The sequence below is a fragment of the Drosophila montana genome, unplaced genomic scaffold (assembly GCF_035044405.1).
Source record: "Drosophila montana isolate Dmon_TW-CO22-7 unplaced genomic scaffold, ASM3504440v1 contig_599_1, whole genome shotgun sequence".
In the NCBI taxonomy this organism is placed as follows: domain Eukaryota; kingdom Metazoa; phylum Arthropoda; class Insecta; order Diptera; family Drosophilidae; genus Drosophila; species Drosophila montana.
In genome coordinates, this window is record NW_026998916.1 from 454549 (window position 1) to 469146 (window position 14598).

The following is a 14598-nucleotide window of genomic DNA, read 5'->3' on the forward strand; positions in this document are numbered from 1 at the left end:
AAGTTTTTAGCTTGTGAGATGTCGACCTCGTTCATACGGACGAAAAGAATAACGGACATAGATAAGACCACTTAGCCGCATTCTGATCATGAAAATAAACCATTATCCTTGGCTTCAGGGTAAAAAAGTAATTACCATGGCAGAGTCATAATTTATTTGAGTTCATACTGTAGGTATAGCTTTTTAGCATGTCCAATATTCTGTCCGTTAGTATGAACGAGCTAGATAAACCAAACTTGATATGTGGATTAAGCGATCTTGCCATATACACAGATTAACATTTCACAACAGTTAGGTCCATTTTTCAATTTAGAATTTTATGAAGATTAAAAACTAAGCGGGCAGTTCGTGTGTTTTAATGTTTGACTATACATATGTACCTAATAAGTGATTAAGATAGAGAATATGAGTAATATGTACTTTTATTACATACGCACATATAAGTTATTAAGTCTATTGAGTTCTAGCTGGGTACGGAGCCTCGCGCCTATAGAAGGCTGCTTCCTTATCGAGCAGCCTATAAGGGTACAATAATTCGCGGTAGAAGACGAATCTGCGTACCGGGGAAAATATGTAATTTACGTTTGTGAATGGCTTCATTGTGTTCCGAATTTTTAACTCAAGTGTTTCCTTTTATATTTCCGTTCAGTTATTTTCATTTGAACGAATTTTACAAATGACTTTTTAACAAACATCATTCGACGACTGACTGAAGGTAACTGCCGAACGCAACAAAAATTAATTATGCATCTTCACCGTTGCCTAGGTAAACCTTGGGCTCAACTGCAAATATTCAAAGTTCGCGTATGCAGCAAATTCCAAGTCCGCAGCGTTTGCTTTGAGTTTCACGTGCTGACTGTCAAAGCAAATAAAAATAACAAAATGGTTTCACCTGGCACCTGTATCCTGGCAACATTCATTTAAACACCTTAGACGGAGCGGTAGAGTTGTTGGCAGCGCACAATGTGCTCCGACAAATTTGGTTGTGGGGTGCTTGGTCCGCCGAGGGCTTCTTGAAGCTTATTCATATCCATTCACATTCTTAGTTCAGCCTTTGATTAGTTCGCTCTCAATACCCGCCAAAGTCGAAGCATGCACTACAAATCGGATGAAATATTTAATGATCCCGTTTGTTTATTGAATTGCAGTCAAAAGTTTTGGCACGGACGGAAACCCTACCCACCACCTCCATTCCCCAACCTCCATCAGTCATTGGCCGCAAGCTGGTACGCATGTGATGGTGAGTTGGGAGTTACCGCTATTTCTGCAGTCGTTGGCGGCAACAGCCAAGGCAAGTGCGGCACTTTTATCCTAGTGGGAATACTGCGACGCCGACGCCCAAAAAGTGAAATAGCTTCTGTCAATATTCTGTCAATGAGCATATTTTCGCTTAGCCAAGTGGGTGAATGGGAAGGTCTGACTTTTTTTTGTTTTTATAGGACATATTTACGTATATGGGTCTCTGTTGCTGGGATTTCGCTTAGTATTTAATCTTGATAAGCGCAATCAATCTATTTAAATATATATTTAAGGACTGATCGACTGTTGGGGTATTGGAACGGTGGTCAAAAATTGTATCAAAAACATTAAAAACAGTGTAGCCATATAATTAGGTGTCTGGGCGCCAATTTGGAGTCAGCAATTCTCAATTTGTGTCTTTGCTAATTTAATTTGTAATAACAATTCACAAGCACACGAAGCAATAATAAAAAATGTAAAAACACCACAGAAATGGAAATGGAGTTAACAATGACGGATAACATTTTTCATTAGTTTTCATTGTTTTGCCATGGAGCATGGAAATTAGGGTACCAGCCGCCTAGAAGAAGAACAAGAATAAGGAAGGCACATTTATTTTTTATTCAAAGTAAACGAGAAAGAATGGCTATCTTCGGCACGCTGAAGATTTAATACCCTTGCACACCCAACCTTTTTATAATGCTGATAATGCTTTGCCCGTATCTAAGAAGGTTAAGATATCTTGAAAAACACTATGGCAGTTATATGATATAGTGATCTGGTGTAAACAAGATTGTGCATAAATGAAGGGAGCATTGAAACTTGATAATGGCGAGTTTGATCTAGATATCTTGAAAAACAAACAAGTTTTCCATAGAACAACCGAATTTTTAACCGATCGTTCCTATTGCAGCTTTATGATACAGTGATCCGATGTAAACAAGATTTAGCATAAATGTGGGAAGCATAGTGAAACTTGAAAATGGCGAATTAAGTCAAGATATCTTGAAAAACAAACAAGTTTTCCATAGAGCAACTTAATTTTCGACCGATCCTTCCTATGATATAGTGGTCCAATGTTAATTGGATTTTGCATATATGTATATGAGGAGCATAGTAAAACTAATAAATTCCAATGCATAGAAATAGACAGACGGACATGGCTATATCGACTCGGAGATTGATACTGATTAAGAATATATATACTTTATGGGGTCGGAGATGTCTCCTTCTATGAGGTGCACATTTCGAGACAATTATGTTTCTAATAGATTATCAATTATTATAGTTAGACGGAAAGAGGAGGGTGAGGCAAGGCAATGGTGAGGACTTATACATAGACATGTGGTTTTTTATTATTTCTTTAATGACGAATAATTTCTTTTTAATATGTATAAAACAGCGTAAATGAGGCTGTGCTTTGTGTTATTTACTACTTTGATAATTGAAACATTGATAGGGTCTAGCGGGAGGGGTGGGGCAAATGATTTATGTAACACCGTATCGCCAGTTGAGTACAAGACAAAGTTTAAGAGCAGCGATTACTTATGGGAACTAAAAGAGGTCGTCCTATAGAAAGCGCAGATTGATCCGTTCCCAAAGCAAAATGCTGATTTTGCAGCAACTGAATGCACTCTACAAACTTTCGAAAATAGAATACGTTTTATCCTATTGGCAATATGTCCCCTTAAGGGTTAACTTTCTCTTGCACCAGGTGACACTTTGACTTCTGAAGACAGTAAGATTTTTTGGCTAAGTTAATTAACAACAACAGCACCTGTTCTCTTTTATAGCTTACGTCAACCATCGTTAACAGCCGGTCTCTTCTCTAGCTTATGTTATTTAACACCGTTGAAAATTTAACAGTCGTTATATGATATTGTGGTCCGATGATTAGAAAATATTTCTCATATATAACGAATATAAACAAACGGACATCGCTATTTTGAGTGTTGATACTGCTAACGTCTCCTTCTATGTGTTCGTTCCACAGTGCGCTGCAAATGTATTCGCTTTAGCCAGGGCTGAAATGTAAACAACTGGCATAAATTTAGAACAAATAAGAATATTTTTGTGCAATGTTATGTAACGGGCAAAAGGAGGCATCTCCGACCCGCAAAGTGCAGAAGAAGAATACTCTTGCGGCGAGCATGCGTCATTGTTTTTTTGTGCGACTCTGGGTTTAGGGTATTTCCTAGTTGGGCACTTTTACTTGTTTTTAATGAGTCTTGCCGAGTCAAGTTGCCCACTAGCTTTTTTCCCATGAACGATATGCAGATTCGAAATGTCGAACGGTGTCAGCGATAAATTCAGCTACTTAATTAACTGTTAGAGCATTATATCTATCGCTTCGGACCGGCAAGTATTTGGGTATAAACAACGTATTCGTCTACAACTAAACAATTAACCCGTGTTCTCAAATCTGTCGATCCAACTCTTCCAATATGAAATTGAGCATATTAGGTAAACAAGAATGTTTTCTGGACAATATTTTATTAACAATGTCATTTTCCGAGTGTAGCTTAACTGCGTTAAGGCTGAAATTTTTGAAGTTTTCCACATTTGTGTACCCTGAACTCAGCAACAATCTGCTTGCCACGTTTCCAGGAAAACTATGACGAAATGCTGTTTTTTCAGCAAATCTCTTAAGTTTTAAGAGCTGTAGTCATCAAATTTGACTTGTAGCTTCTTAAATATCCTAATATCGTATAAATATACAATTATCGTTCATGTTATAGCCCCGCCTACACCCCTTTGTTATAAATCAAATAAAAAAATCAATTGGAAATATCCACTTATTTACCACAATATTAATGCTGTTGTCCTTTTAAGATTATAGGAATATTCTATCGTACATATTAAGAAACACAGAAGTTATTAAAGAAAACGTGTGCTTATGTTGACACGTTTTCGCGACAGCTAGTGCACATTACAAAGATTTCTGTATACAGGTACAGTTTCCCATTCAAGCTCGGGTTTATTGAATATATGTACATATGTATATAAACATCACTGAAATTGCGATTGTATGGTTTTGTGTGCTGTGTGTATTTGCTGAAATTTTTTTTTTGGCGAGAAGAAAATTAATGGTATGGATGTCGAGTAGAGGCGGTGGCAAGTAATTCTATTTGCTGCTTTATTTATTTGTTATTTATTTATTTATTTGTATTACTGATTACGAGCTCGTAGCTCGAGCTACATTTGGTGTTGCTAGAAGGGGGTTCAGTTTCCCTAGTCGGTAACTCCCGAGTAGATTCTCTTTCATGTCTTCGGTTTTATAGTTTTCCTTTTAAGCGCAGAAATACAATAACTTTAATTTTTACTTTTTTTCTTTTGGGCTCTTGAAAATACTAAAATAATGCTCTTAATCTGATCAACATTTCAGAAGAGCTGCCAGTCGAGCATGCGCTAACGAAATGGACACGGGTGCGACGCAATGTAGAAAACTGCAAGTTAGCGCGCGGGCACAGGGAAAAACTAATCTGCGTTGTTGCTGTGCGCTGCTTTCTATACCTTAAACTGGAGCTTTATTTGGGCATAGGGTCGCTGCAGTTGTTCTTAGCAAATTTGTTAGTGTAATTTTAGATATATTTTGATCGACTCTTTGTTGCTCGGGAAACAGTTTTGGGATGTTACGCTGCTGCTTTCAAAAATATACTTGCTCGGCGCTTTACTGCTACTTTGATACTTTCACTAGCACTGCTTTTATACCTATATACCCATTTCTCCACATTAGAGGGAGTCAAACTATCTTTCCCTTAAATCCTTGACAACTGTTATTGCAGTTTTGGGGGATTAATAGGGTTGTTCTGCAACTGCAAATAAGAAAGCTCGGAAAACAAATAAAGGCGAGATATGCGGTCAGCTTAAAGTTGGGTGTTCCCTGTACCTTTTTGGGAAAAATTGTATGCACCCTTTGGAAACAACAAATTCGAAACACTCTGTGATCTTGTTTTTTTAAACAACTTGGATTTTTTGTAATATACCCTCATACAGCAACGTAGAGCTGTCAGTCAATTTGCTTAAAAAGCCGCTTTCTTTAACAATTTGTTATTTTTGATTTCATCTATTATTGCCCTTTCACATATACATGGGGCATGGGGGAATTCTTACAATAGCTTCAGAAGAAATCCGATTTTCCTCTATCTCTCCCCGCGAGTTTCTCTGATCTTAGTTCCAAACTGTATTAATTTGGGCCTAACCTCTACAGTATTGTCGAAATTATAGGCTCATGGTTTTTTGGTTTTATCCACAACGCATGATGATTTTTTATGTCGATTTAGATGGTCGGAAATTATCACATTCTAGAATTTGTTTCAATTCTAAATTGGCAGAGTCATCTATTGGGTACAAGTAAATGTTATCGAAAGACTGATAATCATTCTGTCTATTTTTTCTTCAAAACGTCTTTCCATTTCTGCAACCTGTGGGTAAGGGCTCAGAGCACAGCTGTGTTCATTATTTTAATCACCTCCTTTGAATCAATTTAGTTTTCCTAGCAGTTCTTTATTTAGTTTCAAAAATTCCTCGTCGCTATTCTGTTTACATAGGTCTCTTCACATAATAATGAATAAATCTAATGTAAGGTACAAAATTCGTATTCTACTTTTCTGCCGGTGATCAGCAGAATACCTTTTTAATTATGCTTTCATTTTTTAGAATCGCACTTTCCACAGAGGAAGCTTTGATTTTGCAAAAATTGTGAAACAAATGATTTTTCATATAGATCCTTGGATATGAATTTGATCACGAAACGTCACCCATCAAATCTTTGACTCCCATTTCCACCAAGGAGGAATGAATTTTTCCAAATGTTTGAAACACCCCTCAAATGAATTTGATCAAAGCTCTTTGAAAATTAGTTTGAGGCCGATCGAATGGGAAACAAAACAGTTTCATACAAGAAAAAACTAGATTGCAAAGAGTTCTCCTACAGTGTATCCGCCAACAGTTAAAAGAATATAAAACAATAATGGTTTCACAGCAGACCACAAAAGACACACTAAAGGTCGAAAACCCCTTAAGGCAAACAAAATCACAAACTTTGCTTAGAATTCATCCAAAAGCATTTGGACTAGAGACTTGATTTTTGGAGGCAACTTCTGTTCACAGATAAGTCTACGTAAAATATATTTGGAAAGGAGGGCAACTTTATTTCTGCAGTCAAACATGGTTGTAGAAATGTATTGGTTTTCAGGTGTAGGATATTTATTATTAATTGAGAGTGTTATGGACCAAAATTATGGTCATCAAAATACAAATATATTAGGATATAGGCCGAACAGTTGGATCTCGGTGGTACTTTTAATTTCCAATAAGATAACGATCCTAGGCACATCGCATAAATTGTGAAGAGCTGTAGACATGAAAAGCTGCTGTACGGTGGTACAAGACAGCTTAACATCCCTTAGAGTCCAGAACGTTATTGACATATTATATGGAGCTTCTTTATCGCAAAATAAGATAATATGACAGTAGTAGGGATCCGATGGTAATAGATAAACTTAAGGAAGAATGGGAATGAATCTCACAACAATATTTTTAATTTTTAGCGCTTACGATAATAATAATAGAATTTTATTTAATAGGTATATTATCAAATTTCTGCTCAATATCATTAATATATTTATTTGTCTGCTTGAACTACGCCTAGAAGTCGCTGGATTCGCCTCTTCACATTACCAGTATACCGAATCGAAATCCAAACAAGCTCACTTTTGCAAAGCACATTTCTTTTTTTTCATATAAACTTTGACTGCCGTTGTAAGGCCACTTGTGGGTGGAATATACGAAAAACAGCGACTTTGTGCTCGCTTTCGACCCAAAAGGAAGCTTTAGATAAAATTTCTGCTGTGATGGTCGTCAATTAGACATTTATTTAGGTAGTAAGGAAAAACTCTTTTATATTTGAAGATAGAAACAAGTATAGTGCTTTAGTGGGGAGTGCCCGACGAGGAGATTCCCTGAACTTCGCGCCGAGCTTCCATCATATATTCTACGTGCTGGTTCCGAAATCGCGCTCCATTAACCAAAATCATTTCTTTTCATCGCCCACTGGCTGAGGAATAATTTAAGTAAACATAAAAGGTAAGGATAAATGCCAAGTTCCGACATATGAACTACCTGCCACAGAGACGGTCCTATGCAGAGTTTCAAGACTATATCCCTAAAACTGAGAGATAAATTCGCATAGAAACCGACAGACTGACATGGCTATACCAACTCGCTGTTGATCTACAATATATATACTTTATATGATCGCAGATGTCTCCTTCTATACGTTGCACAATGAATATACCCTCTACAAGGGTATAATAATTTGATAACTCATTTTCTGCCAACCCAACAAATTGAAATCTACCCGTACCATCTTAATCTCCATTTCTATTATTAAATATGCTTAAAGTGCATCGAATAAAGAACCAAAGATCAGGGGTTTCCGTCCTTGTTACTCTTGTGGTAAGAATCTTTTCCATCCAATAGCGGTGAAGTTTTCGAAGGCGTGTTAAATAAGTTCTGATAAAGATCTTTGAAAGTGATTTTGAAACCGTTAATAATCCAAAAAGTTAAGTTGAGTTTATTCGACAAAAAAAAAGGACAAAACCTAAAACTTCGCCCAAAAATCTTTGAATAGCATTTTTACCGAGAAAGTTTGGATTCTGCGAAAATTGTGAAACACGTCTCAAATGATTTTTCATATAGATCCTTGGAAATGAATTTGAGCGCGAAACGTCCCCCACCATATCTTTGACCCCCATTTCCACCAAGGAGGAATGCATTTTCCAAAAAGATGAATTTAAATGAATTTTGGCAAAGAATTTTGAAATTTGTTTTTGAAGATTGTAAGCAACAAACTTTCATACAAAGGGTTTTTGATTTGAGTGGAATTAAGTTCTTATGTACACATTTGAAATTAAGTTTGAAGAAAATCGGACAAAACTTATAACTTCACCAAAAAAATCCTAGAATCGCACTTTTTACCGAGGATACTTTGATTTTGCGACAAATGTGAAACACGTCTCAAATGATTTTTCATATAGATTCTTGGAAATGAATTTGAGCGCGAAACGTCACCCACGAAAACTTTGAAACACCCCTCAAATGAATATGAACAAAGATCTTTGAAAATGAGTTTGAGGCAATACAAACGTTTTTCGCGATTTTCAACACATGCGGGTATATATTAATAAGTTATAAATTTCTAATAATAGGAAACTGTATAAATAATATTATCATTGTCATATGTACATATATTTCCATATTTCTTTCCAACTATTTTGGTGCTGTCAGGTGCACCATGTTCGGTCATATTTACATTTATTGAAAAACCAACGTGTTATCCATGCGTTTCTCTTTGACATTTGTGTAGTTTCAATATCAATATCAAATGTGTGAATATTATGCTGAAAACAAAACATGTTAGTATATATTCAAATATAAATGTATAATATATTCAAAAGGGCTTTCGAAATGAATTTACTATTGGTTTAGGAAAGATGCGCTTCATATCAACACGATGCAAGTGCTCATCGTGAGCTTCTTGTAGCCATTTATATTCTGTTCCACTTAAACAAGGCAGGCATAGGCTGCATTCTTCTTTATTACATGACTTGTCGCAATCGTTAGATGCACAATTATTTAGCGCAGTCGCCAAGTTTTTATCAGCAGTTATTACTTCTGAAAGTCTAAAAGATCTAAATTAAAACCAAATACAAATTATTTAATGGAATTCATAACATACGAAGAATGACTGATTCCTGATTTAATCACTGGACGAATGCCTACCAGGTTGAACACACTGTAAAGCACTTGTTTGTACAAAAGTGAGTTTTCTTTGAAGTGAGCGGAAGAAAGATTCGGTGACATGTTGGCCTCCATTAGGTGTACATTTAGTTCCTCATCAATAAAAAGGTCGAAACGCAACAAATCGAAGAAATTATGCCTTTTGTACATACGTAGTGTATCTATTAAATCTTGTTCTTTCGTCAGAATAGTGGTACGTATAATGTGTTCCACTTGTGACCATATTTTTGAGGGATCCATGTTTTGATCGCGTACATACGCTTCAAAAGAAGCACGCATGCTTCCCCCATAGTTGTTATAATACTTGCGTAAAGACGGAACCTCCCAGGTGGGTAAATAATTGTCAGCAACAACATATTTGTCCTGAATTTCGACATCGAAGGGATAATATTTGGCGGGGCAATACCGAAACAATACATCACCGTTGTATATGTAAGCACGCAACGGATTTACGGAAGTGATCACAACATATACTCCGATATCAAATTTATGACCATCGACCAAAAATGGATTCTGAATGAACTCCTGGACAAACGAATCATTGGAGTGGAAATCGATATCATTTAAAGGCCGAACTTTAATGTGACGATGCTCGTTGTGCTTCTGTACAAAGAGTGCCTTCGGATGCGCTGACGCGTATTCCAAAAAGTCATTTCTCTGATCTGGGAGGCGAAAAGCACGCGGCAAAAAAGGTAGTCGCGTCGTACACAAATCAACTTTATTTGTTAAGTAACCACAACCAGGTAAATGGTTAACAAATTGATGCGCTTCTAGATTCTTTAGTTTTGGAATAACGCGAAACGGATAGTCATGGGCCCACAATAAATCCCATTTATCTTCTAACTCAACTCTTTTATAACCAAATCTGTGCAAAATGTCCACTACGTGCACCAAGTGTTCCTCTGTAGTGCTAGTAGTATAAATTGAATAGGCCCGTTGACGAATCAAGGCATTTTCTGTACCATTTAATGAGTCACTCTCAGGTTTTATTTTAGTATAATGTGGCAGAAGCTCAAGAAGTACTGCGGTAAACACAGTTGCAGCCAAGAATAACATAACTGCTCGTAATGGTATTGTGCCCAAAGTGAGTGCTGACGACTTTGTCGGTTTCTCTGATAACTGAAATGGTGAAAGTTTGAATTGGATTTGCAAAGAAATGTTTCATCAAAAATGTAATTTACTTTATATCCTTTATTCCTCGGGGTTACGGAAATTGATGGTGAATCCATTTCACTGTACAATAATAAAGTTTATATTCAAAAAGTTTAAATTATTAAAAAAAATGTATTAAATATTATTTAAAAAATATATTCACAACGAAACCCGTATTATATTAATCAGCTGTTGTTCTTCTTCTTAACATTTTCAAGTGGAAGAGAGAGAAATCGATAGGCATAAATAGTTTTGAGTTGCAGGGCTACAGCCGCAGTATAAAATATCGCCATCTAGCGGATTTACTATGCTGAACAGAGGGGAACGAAGTGCTTACATATGGCTACCAAATTGGATGTACTAACTAGGCGGCACATACTATTTTTAGATACTGGGCTGTTCCTACTATTTTATTTATTTATGTTCAAGCTAAGTATGTCAAAAATGTATAAGTATTATTTTAATCACGGCAACACATACCTATGTATGTATATTAATTTACGTGTGTGCATTCAATATTAATACCAGCTCGATTATATTTTTTTTAAATATATATGTAGCTATATTGTTTTATATTAATGGATATATACTCTCGTATATGTATATACAGTACGACCTCGCTCAACGCAACCCTCGTTACGCGCAACACCTCGATAATTGCAACACCCGATTTCTTAACATTGTAGAAACAGCTGTTCAGAAAAGTATAAAATGTAAAAAAGTACAGACCACAATTTCTCAATTTTTCAAAAAATAAATAAAGTAAAATGAAATCCTTGCTTTGAACACAGAACAATTCGATTTACTTTAATTTTAATGGTTAGCAAAGGCATATCTTTTTTTAAATAGGTCTCGTGGCCAACAGATAATGTTCCCTCGGTTTTTGCAACCACCTCAGTTTTCGCAATTGGTCATATTTTAATAGGTTGCATTGAGCGAGGTCGTACTGTATGTGTATATGTTTTTAGCCTAACCGCCTGTTGCAATAAGGGGGGCCAATTAGTTTTTTGTTCAACTTATGTAGTTTTGCACAAGCGGTAAATGTTTAGTTTGGATCCCATATATACGAATGTCCCATTGTTCGGGTCTATGGTGGCAGAAAGATAACATATTGCCTAAAGACATAACAAATTTAAAATAAAACTGTTCTAACAGTTCCAAATGAGTTAATTGTCCTAACTGTTGTAAGATGATATGATAGTTTTTGCCTATCGATTACAAATTTATTTAAATATCGTTAAATTCACATAACCGATTAAGTTCGTTTTTAATTTCCGCTTGACTTAAATATTAACGGATTTAATATAATCACTATTTATTGTATGCGGCACTTATGTTACAAAACAAAAAATTACTTATGACTTTATGACAGGAAATATACAGGAGTGGAATGGACTTCATAACGGCGTTTTTAAAAGTTCGTATGTAGCAGCGTAACAGTTAGTAATTGCAGAAACTTCCTATAAGAGGTAATGGTAAAGTGAGCAATTGAGCAGAATTGAAAAAGACCTGCGGCAAAATCCAAAGCCCCTCTGGGTGCATAACTCCATATTAAGCCCGTCAAAGCGGCATAATGAAAATCGCACCCTTTCGTACATTTTCTTCGACGACGAAGATCGAAGAATTATATAAATATTTGCGACGACTTTAAAAACAGATTTTCTACGGAGCCAACCTCACTACACAACATGTATTCATATGTGAATACAAATTTGGAATAGGTCGTGCATGATCAGCTCTAGAAAACAAAATTTATTTCTTCACCAGCCAAAGCCAAGGCAGTGAATAACACACATATACATATACATATTTTGATGTAGGTATGCATGCATAATTCACACATACAAACATAGGTGCTTGCACGCGATTGGCTGAACAAGAACTTCTCTCGAGCATACACTGTTCAAAAACAAAAGTGAAATAAATCTATGTGTGATATTTTCTTAACATTGTTATTGTACAAGTTGCGCCTTGTAAAAAAATTATTTCATTCTTAAATTTAAGTGCAAAATTTATTGTTAGTCTCTAGGGTAATGTATCATTTAATTAAAGCATGCATTTCATGGATAAAGCAGAAGTACTTTGCGTCGATCGTAAGTTTAAAACTTTTCGGTCAATGTACTTCGAAAACGAAGCGACACAAAGCACCTTCGACTAGCTTTGCTGAACGCAGGCTGGCGACTAACTTCGTTGCTCGGGTCAGCATCAGCAAGCCGCGACTTCGGCATTCGTTCGTCTGGCTTTTGGAGAACAAATAGCCAGTCGGCAGGCATGTCGTGCGAAAACTCAAACGCCAGATGAAACACCAGGCATGAAATTTTTCGTTGCATGCAAATGTGGGCGTTACTCATCTTAGTGTTTATATTGTCTTTGGTACAGGCCAGTGACACAGTACTTAGCTATTTGAAGAGTACGAAATGAACAACCTGAGTACAGAATCTGTTAATAAGACTTCAACTATACAAGAAGTATAATAATAAGGAAGCAGCAACACGATAGCAACAATTAAAATTAAAAAAACTGCAAATTTTTGAAATGTATAAAAAATGCAGAAAAGTATATCTAACATTATGTCTATTTATAAAACTGTTTGTCCTGACTGACTGACTGGTGATCAACGCACAGCTCAAACCGTAAGAGCTAGGAAGCTGAAATTTTCACTGTAGTTACCTTATGTGATGTAGGTGCACGTTAAGACGGGGTTTCGGGAAATTTCACCCGCAAGTGTGGAAAAATCGCGAAAAACGTTTGTATGTAACTTTTTTGTTTACCATCCGAACGGCCTCAAACTTATTTTCAAAGCTCTTTGTTCGAATTCATTTGAGGGGTGTTTCACACTTTTAGGAAAATCCATTCCCCCTGGGTGGAAATGGTGGTCAAAGATTTGGTGGGTGACGTTTAGTGCTCAAATTCATTTCCAGAGATCTATAAGAAAAGTCATTTGAGACGTTTTTCACACTTTTCGCAGAATTCAAACTTCTTCGGGGGGAATGCGATTTAAAGATTTTTTGGGCGAAGTTTTAAGTTGTGTTCCGATTTGCTTCAAACTTATTTTCAAAGCTCTACATAAGTACTTAATGAATACGTATTTCAGCGATTTGGGAAATTCCACCTGCAACAGTGGTAAATTGGCGGAAAACGGTTGTATGAAAGTTTTTTGTTTATGATCCGATCGGCCTCAAACTTATTTTCAAAGATCTATGTTCAAATCCATTTGAGGGTGTTTCACACTTTTCGAAAAATCCTTTCTTCCTTGGTGTAAATGGAGGTCAATAATTTGGTAGCTGACGCTTCGCGCTCAAATTTGTTTCCAAAGATCTATAAGAAAAATCATTAGAGACGTGTTTCACACTTTTCGCAGAATCCAAACTTTTTCGGTTGGAGTGCGACTCAAAGATTTGTTGTGCGAAGTTTTAAGTTATGTCCGATTTGCTTCAAACTTATTTTCAAAGCTCTACATAAGTACTTAATGAATACGTATTTCAGCGATTTGGGAAATTCCACCTGCAACAGTTGTAAATTGGCGGAAAACGGTTGTATGAAAGTTTTTTGTTTACCATCCGATCGGCCCAAACTCATTTTCAAAGATCTATGTTCAAATTCATTTGAAGGGTGTTTCACACTTTTTGAAAAATCCATCCCTCCTTGGTGCAAATGGGGGTCGAAGATTTGGTGGATGACGTTTTGTGTTCAAATTTATTTCCAAACATCTATAAGAAAAATCATTTGAGATTTTTCGCAAAATCTAAACTCCTTCGGTGGAAAAGGCATTTGAAAGATATTTTTGGTGAATTTTAAGTTTTGTCCGATTCGCATAAAAGTTGTTTGATTCCCGTCCGATCAGTTTCAAAATCATTTTCAAAGCTTTTTAAAAACATAGATTTTATAACATACGTGCCACGGGCAAGGCCGGGTTATACCCGCTAGTATTAATATATATCATATAAATAGATATCTAACATATCTATAACATTGATCCAGTCGTTATCGACGTAGTACCCTCTTAGTGAAATTTTCGGTGTCAATCTTTTATCGTCGTGGTAATCTCTTAGTGAAATTTTCGGTGTCAATCTTTTGAATAAACAACGACCAAAAAGTAGACCCTTGCTTTACTATCCGTGCATGACATAGGATGATTTTTTGTCGCTGTTAGTTTTGAAAGGTGTAACAGCAGTAAACAGTTACTATGAATACTTGTTACTTGTGACGGGGCTATTATATGTATATGTATATATTAATTATTATATATGTATTAGTTCGTAAAAAATGTAGAGCTTGAATGCAAATTGGACAAAACTTTGCCCAATAAGCGAGGAAGATTTGTATGAAACACGTCTCCAATAACTTACGCAAAGATCTTTGAAAATAAATTTGAGCGCGAAACGTCAGCTACCAAATCTTTGA

At 36.1% G+C, this 14598-nt stretch overlaps 1 protein-coding gene and 1 long non-coding RNA gene across 2 annotated transcripts; one reads left to right on the top strand and one right to left on the bottom strand.

Annotated features, from left to right (window-relative positions):
- Positions 1-8463: 8463 nt before the first annotated feature.
- Positions 8464-10397, bottom strand: TTLL15 (tubulin tyrosine ligase-like 15). Its single transcript, XM_064698362.1, has 5 exons — positions 10358-10397; positions 10224-10275; positions 8981-10161; positions 8720-8924; positions 8464-8642 (listed from the first exon to the last, which is right to left on the bottom strand). Exons 2-5 carry the CDS (start codon positions 10269-10271, stop codon positions 8526-8528), a joined length of 1551 nt encoding a protein of 516 aa, XP_064554432.1. The 5' UTR covers positions 10272-10275; positions 10358-10397; the 3' UTR covers positions 8464-8525.
- Positions 10398-10462: 65 nt separating this feature from the next.
- Positions 10463-10990, top strand: LOC135439621 (uncharacterized). The gene is made up of 2 exons (XR_010438131.1): positions 10463-10678; positions 10755-10990. It is a non-coding gene; the product is annotated as an uncharacterized LOC135439621 (long non-coding RNA).
- The last annotated feature ends 3608 nt before the right edge of the window (positions 10991-14598 follow it).

Bases quoted from the DNA above. Each gene is read 5' to 3' on its own strand.
- TTLL15 (XM_064698362.1), bottom strand. From the start codon at position 10,271: ATGGATTCACCATCAATTTCCGTAACCCCGAGGAATAAAGGATATAAA. The intron at 8,925-8,980 runs GTATGTTATGAA...TAGATCTTTTAG, and splicing joins TCAGGAATCAGTCATTCTTC to ACTTTCAGAAGTAATAACTG. The intron at 8,643-8,719 runs GTAAATTCATTT...TTTTGTTTTCAG, and splicing joins GCATCTTTCCTAAACCAATA to CATAATATTCACACATTTGA.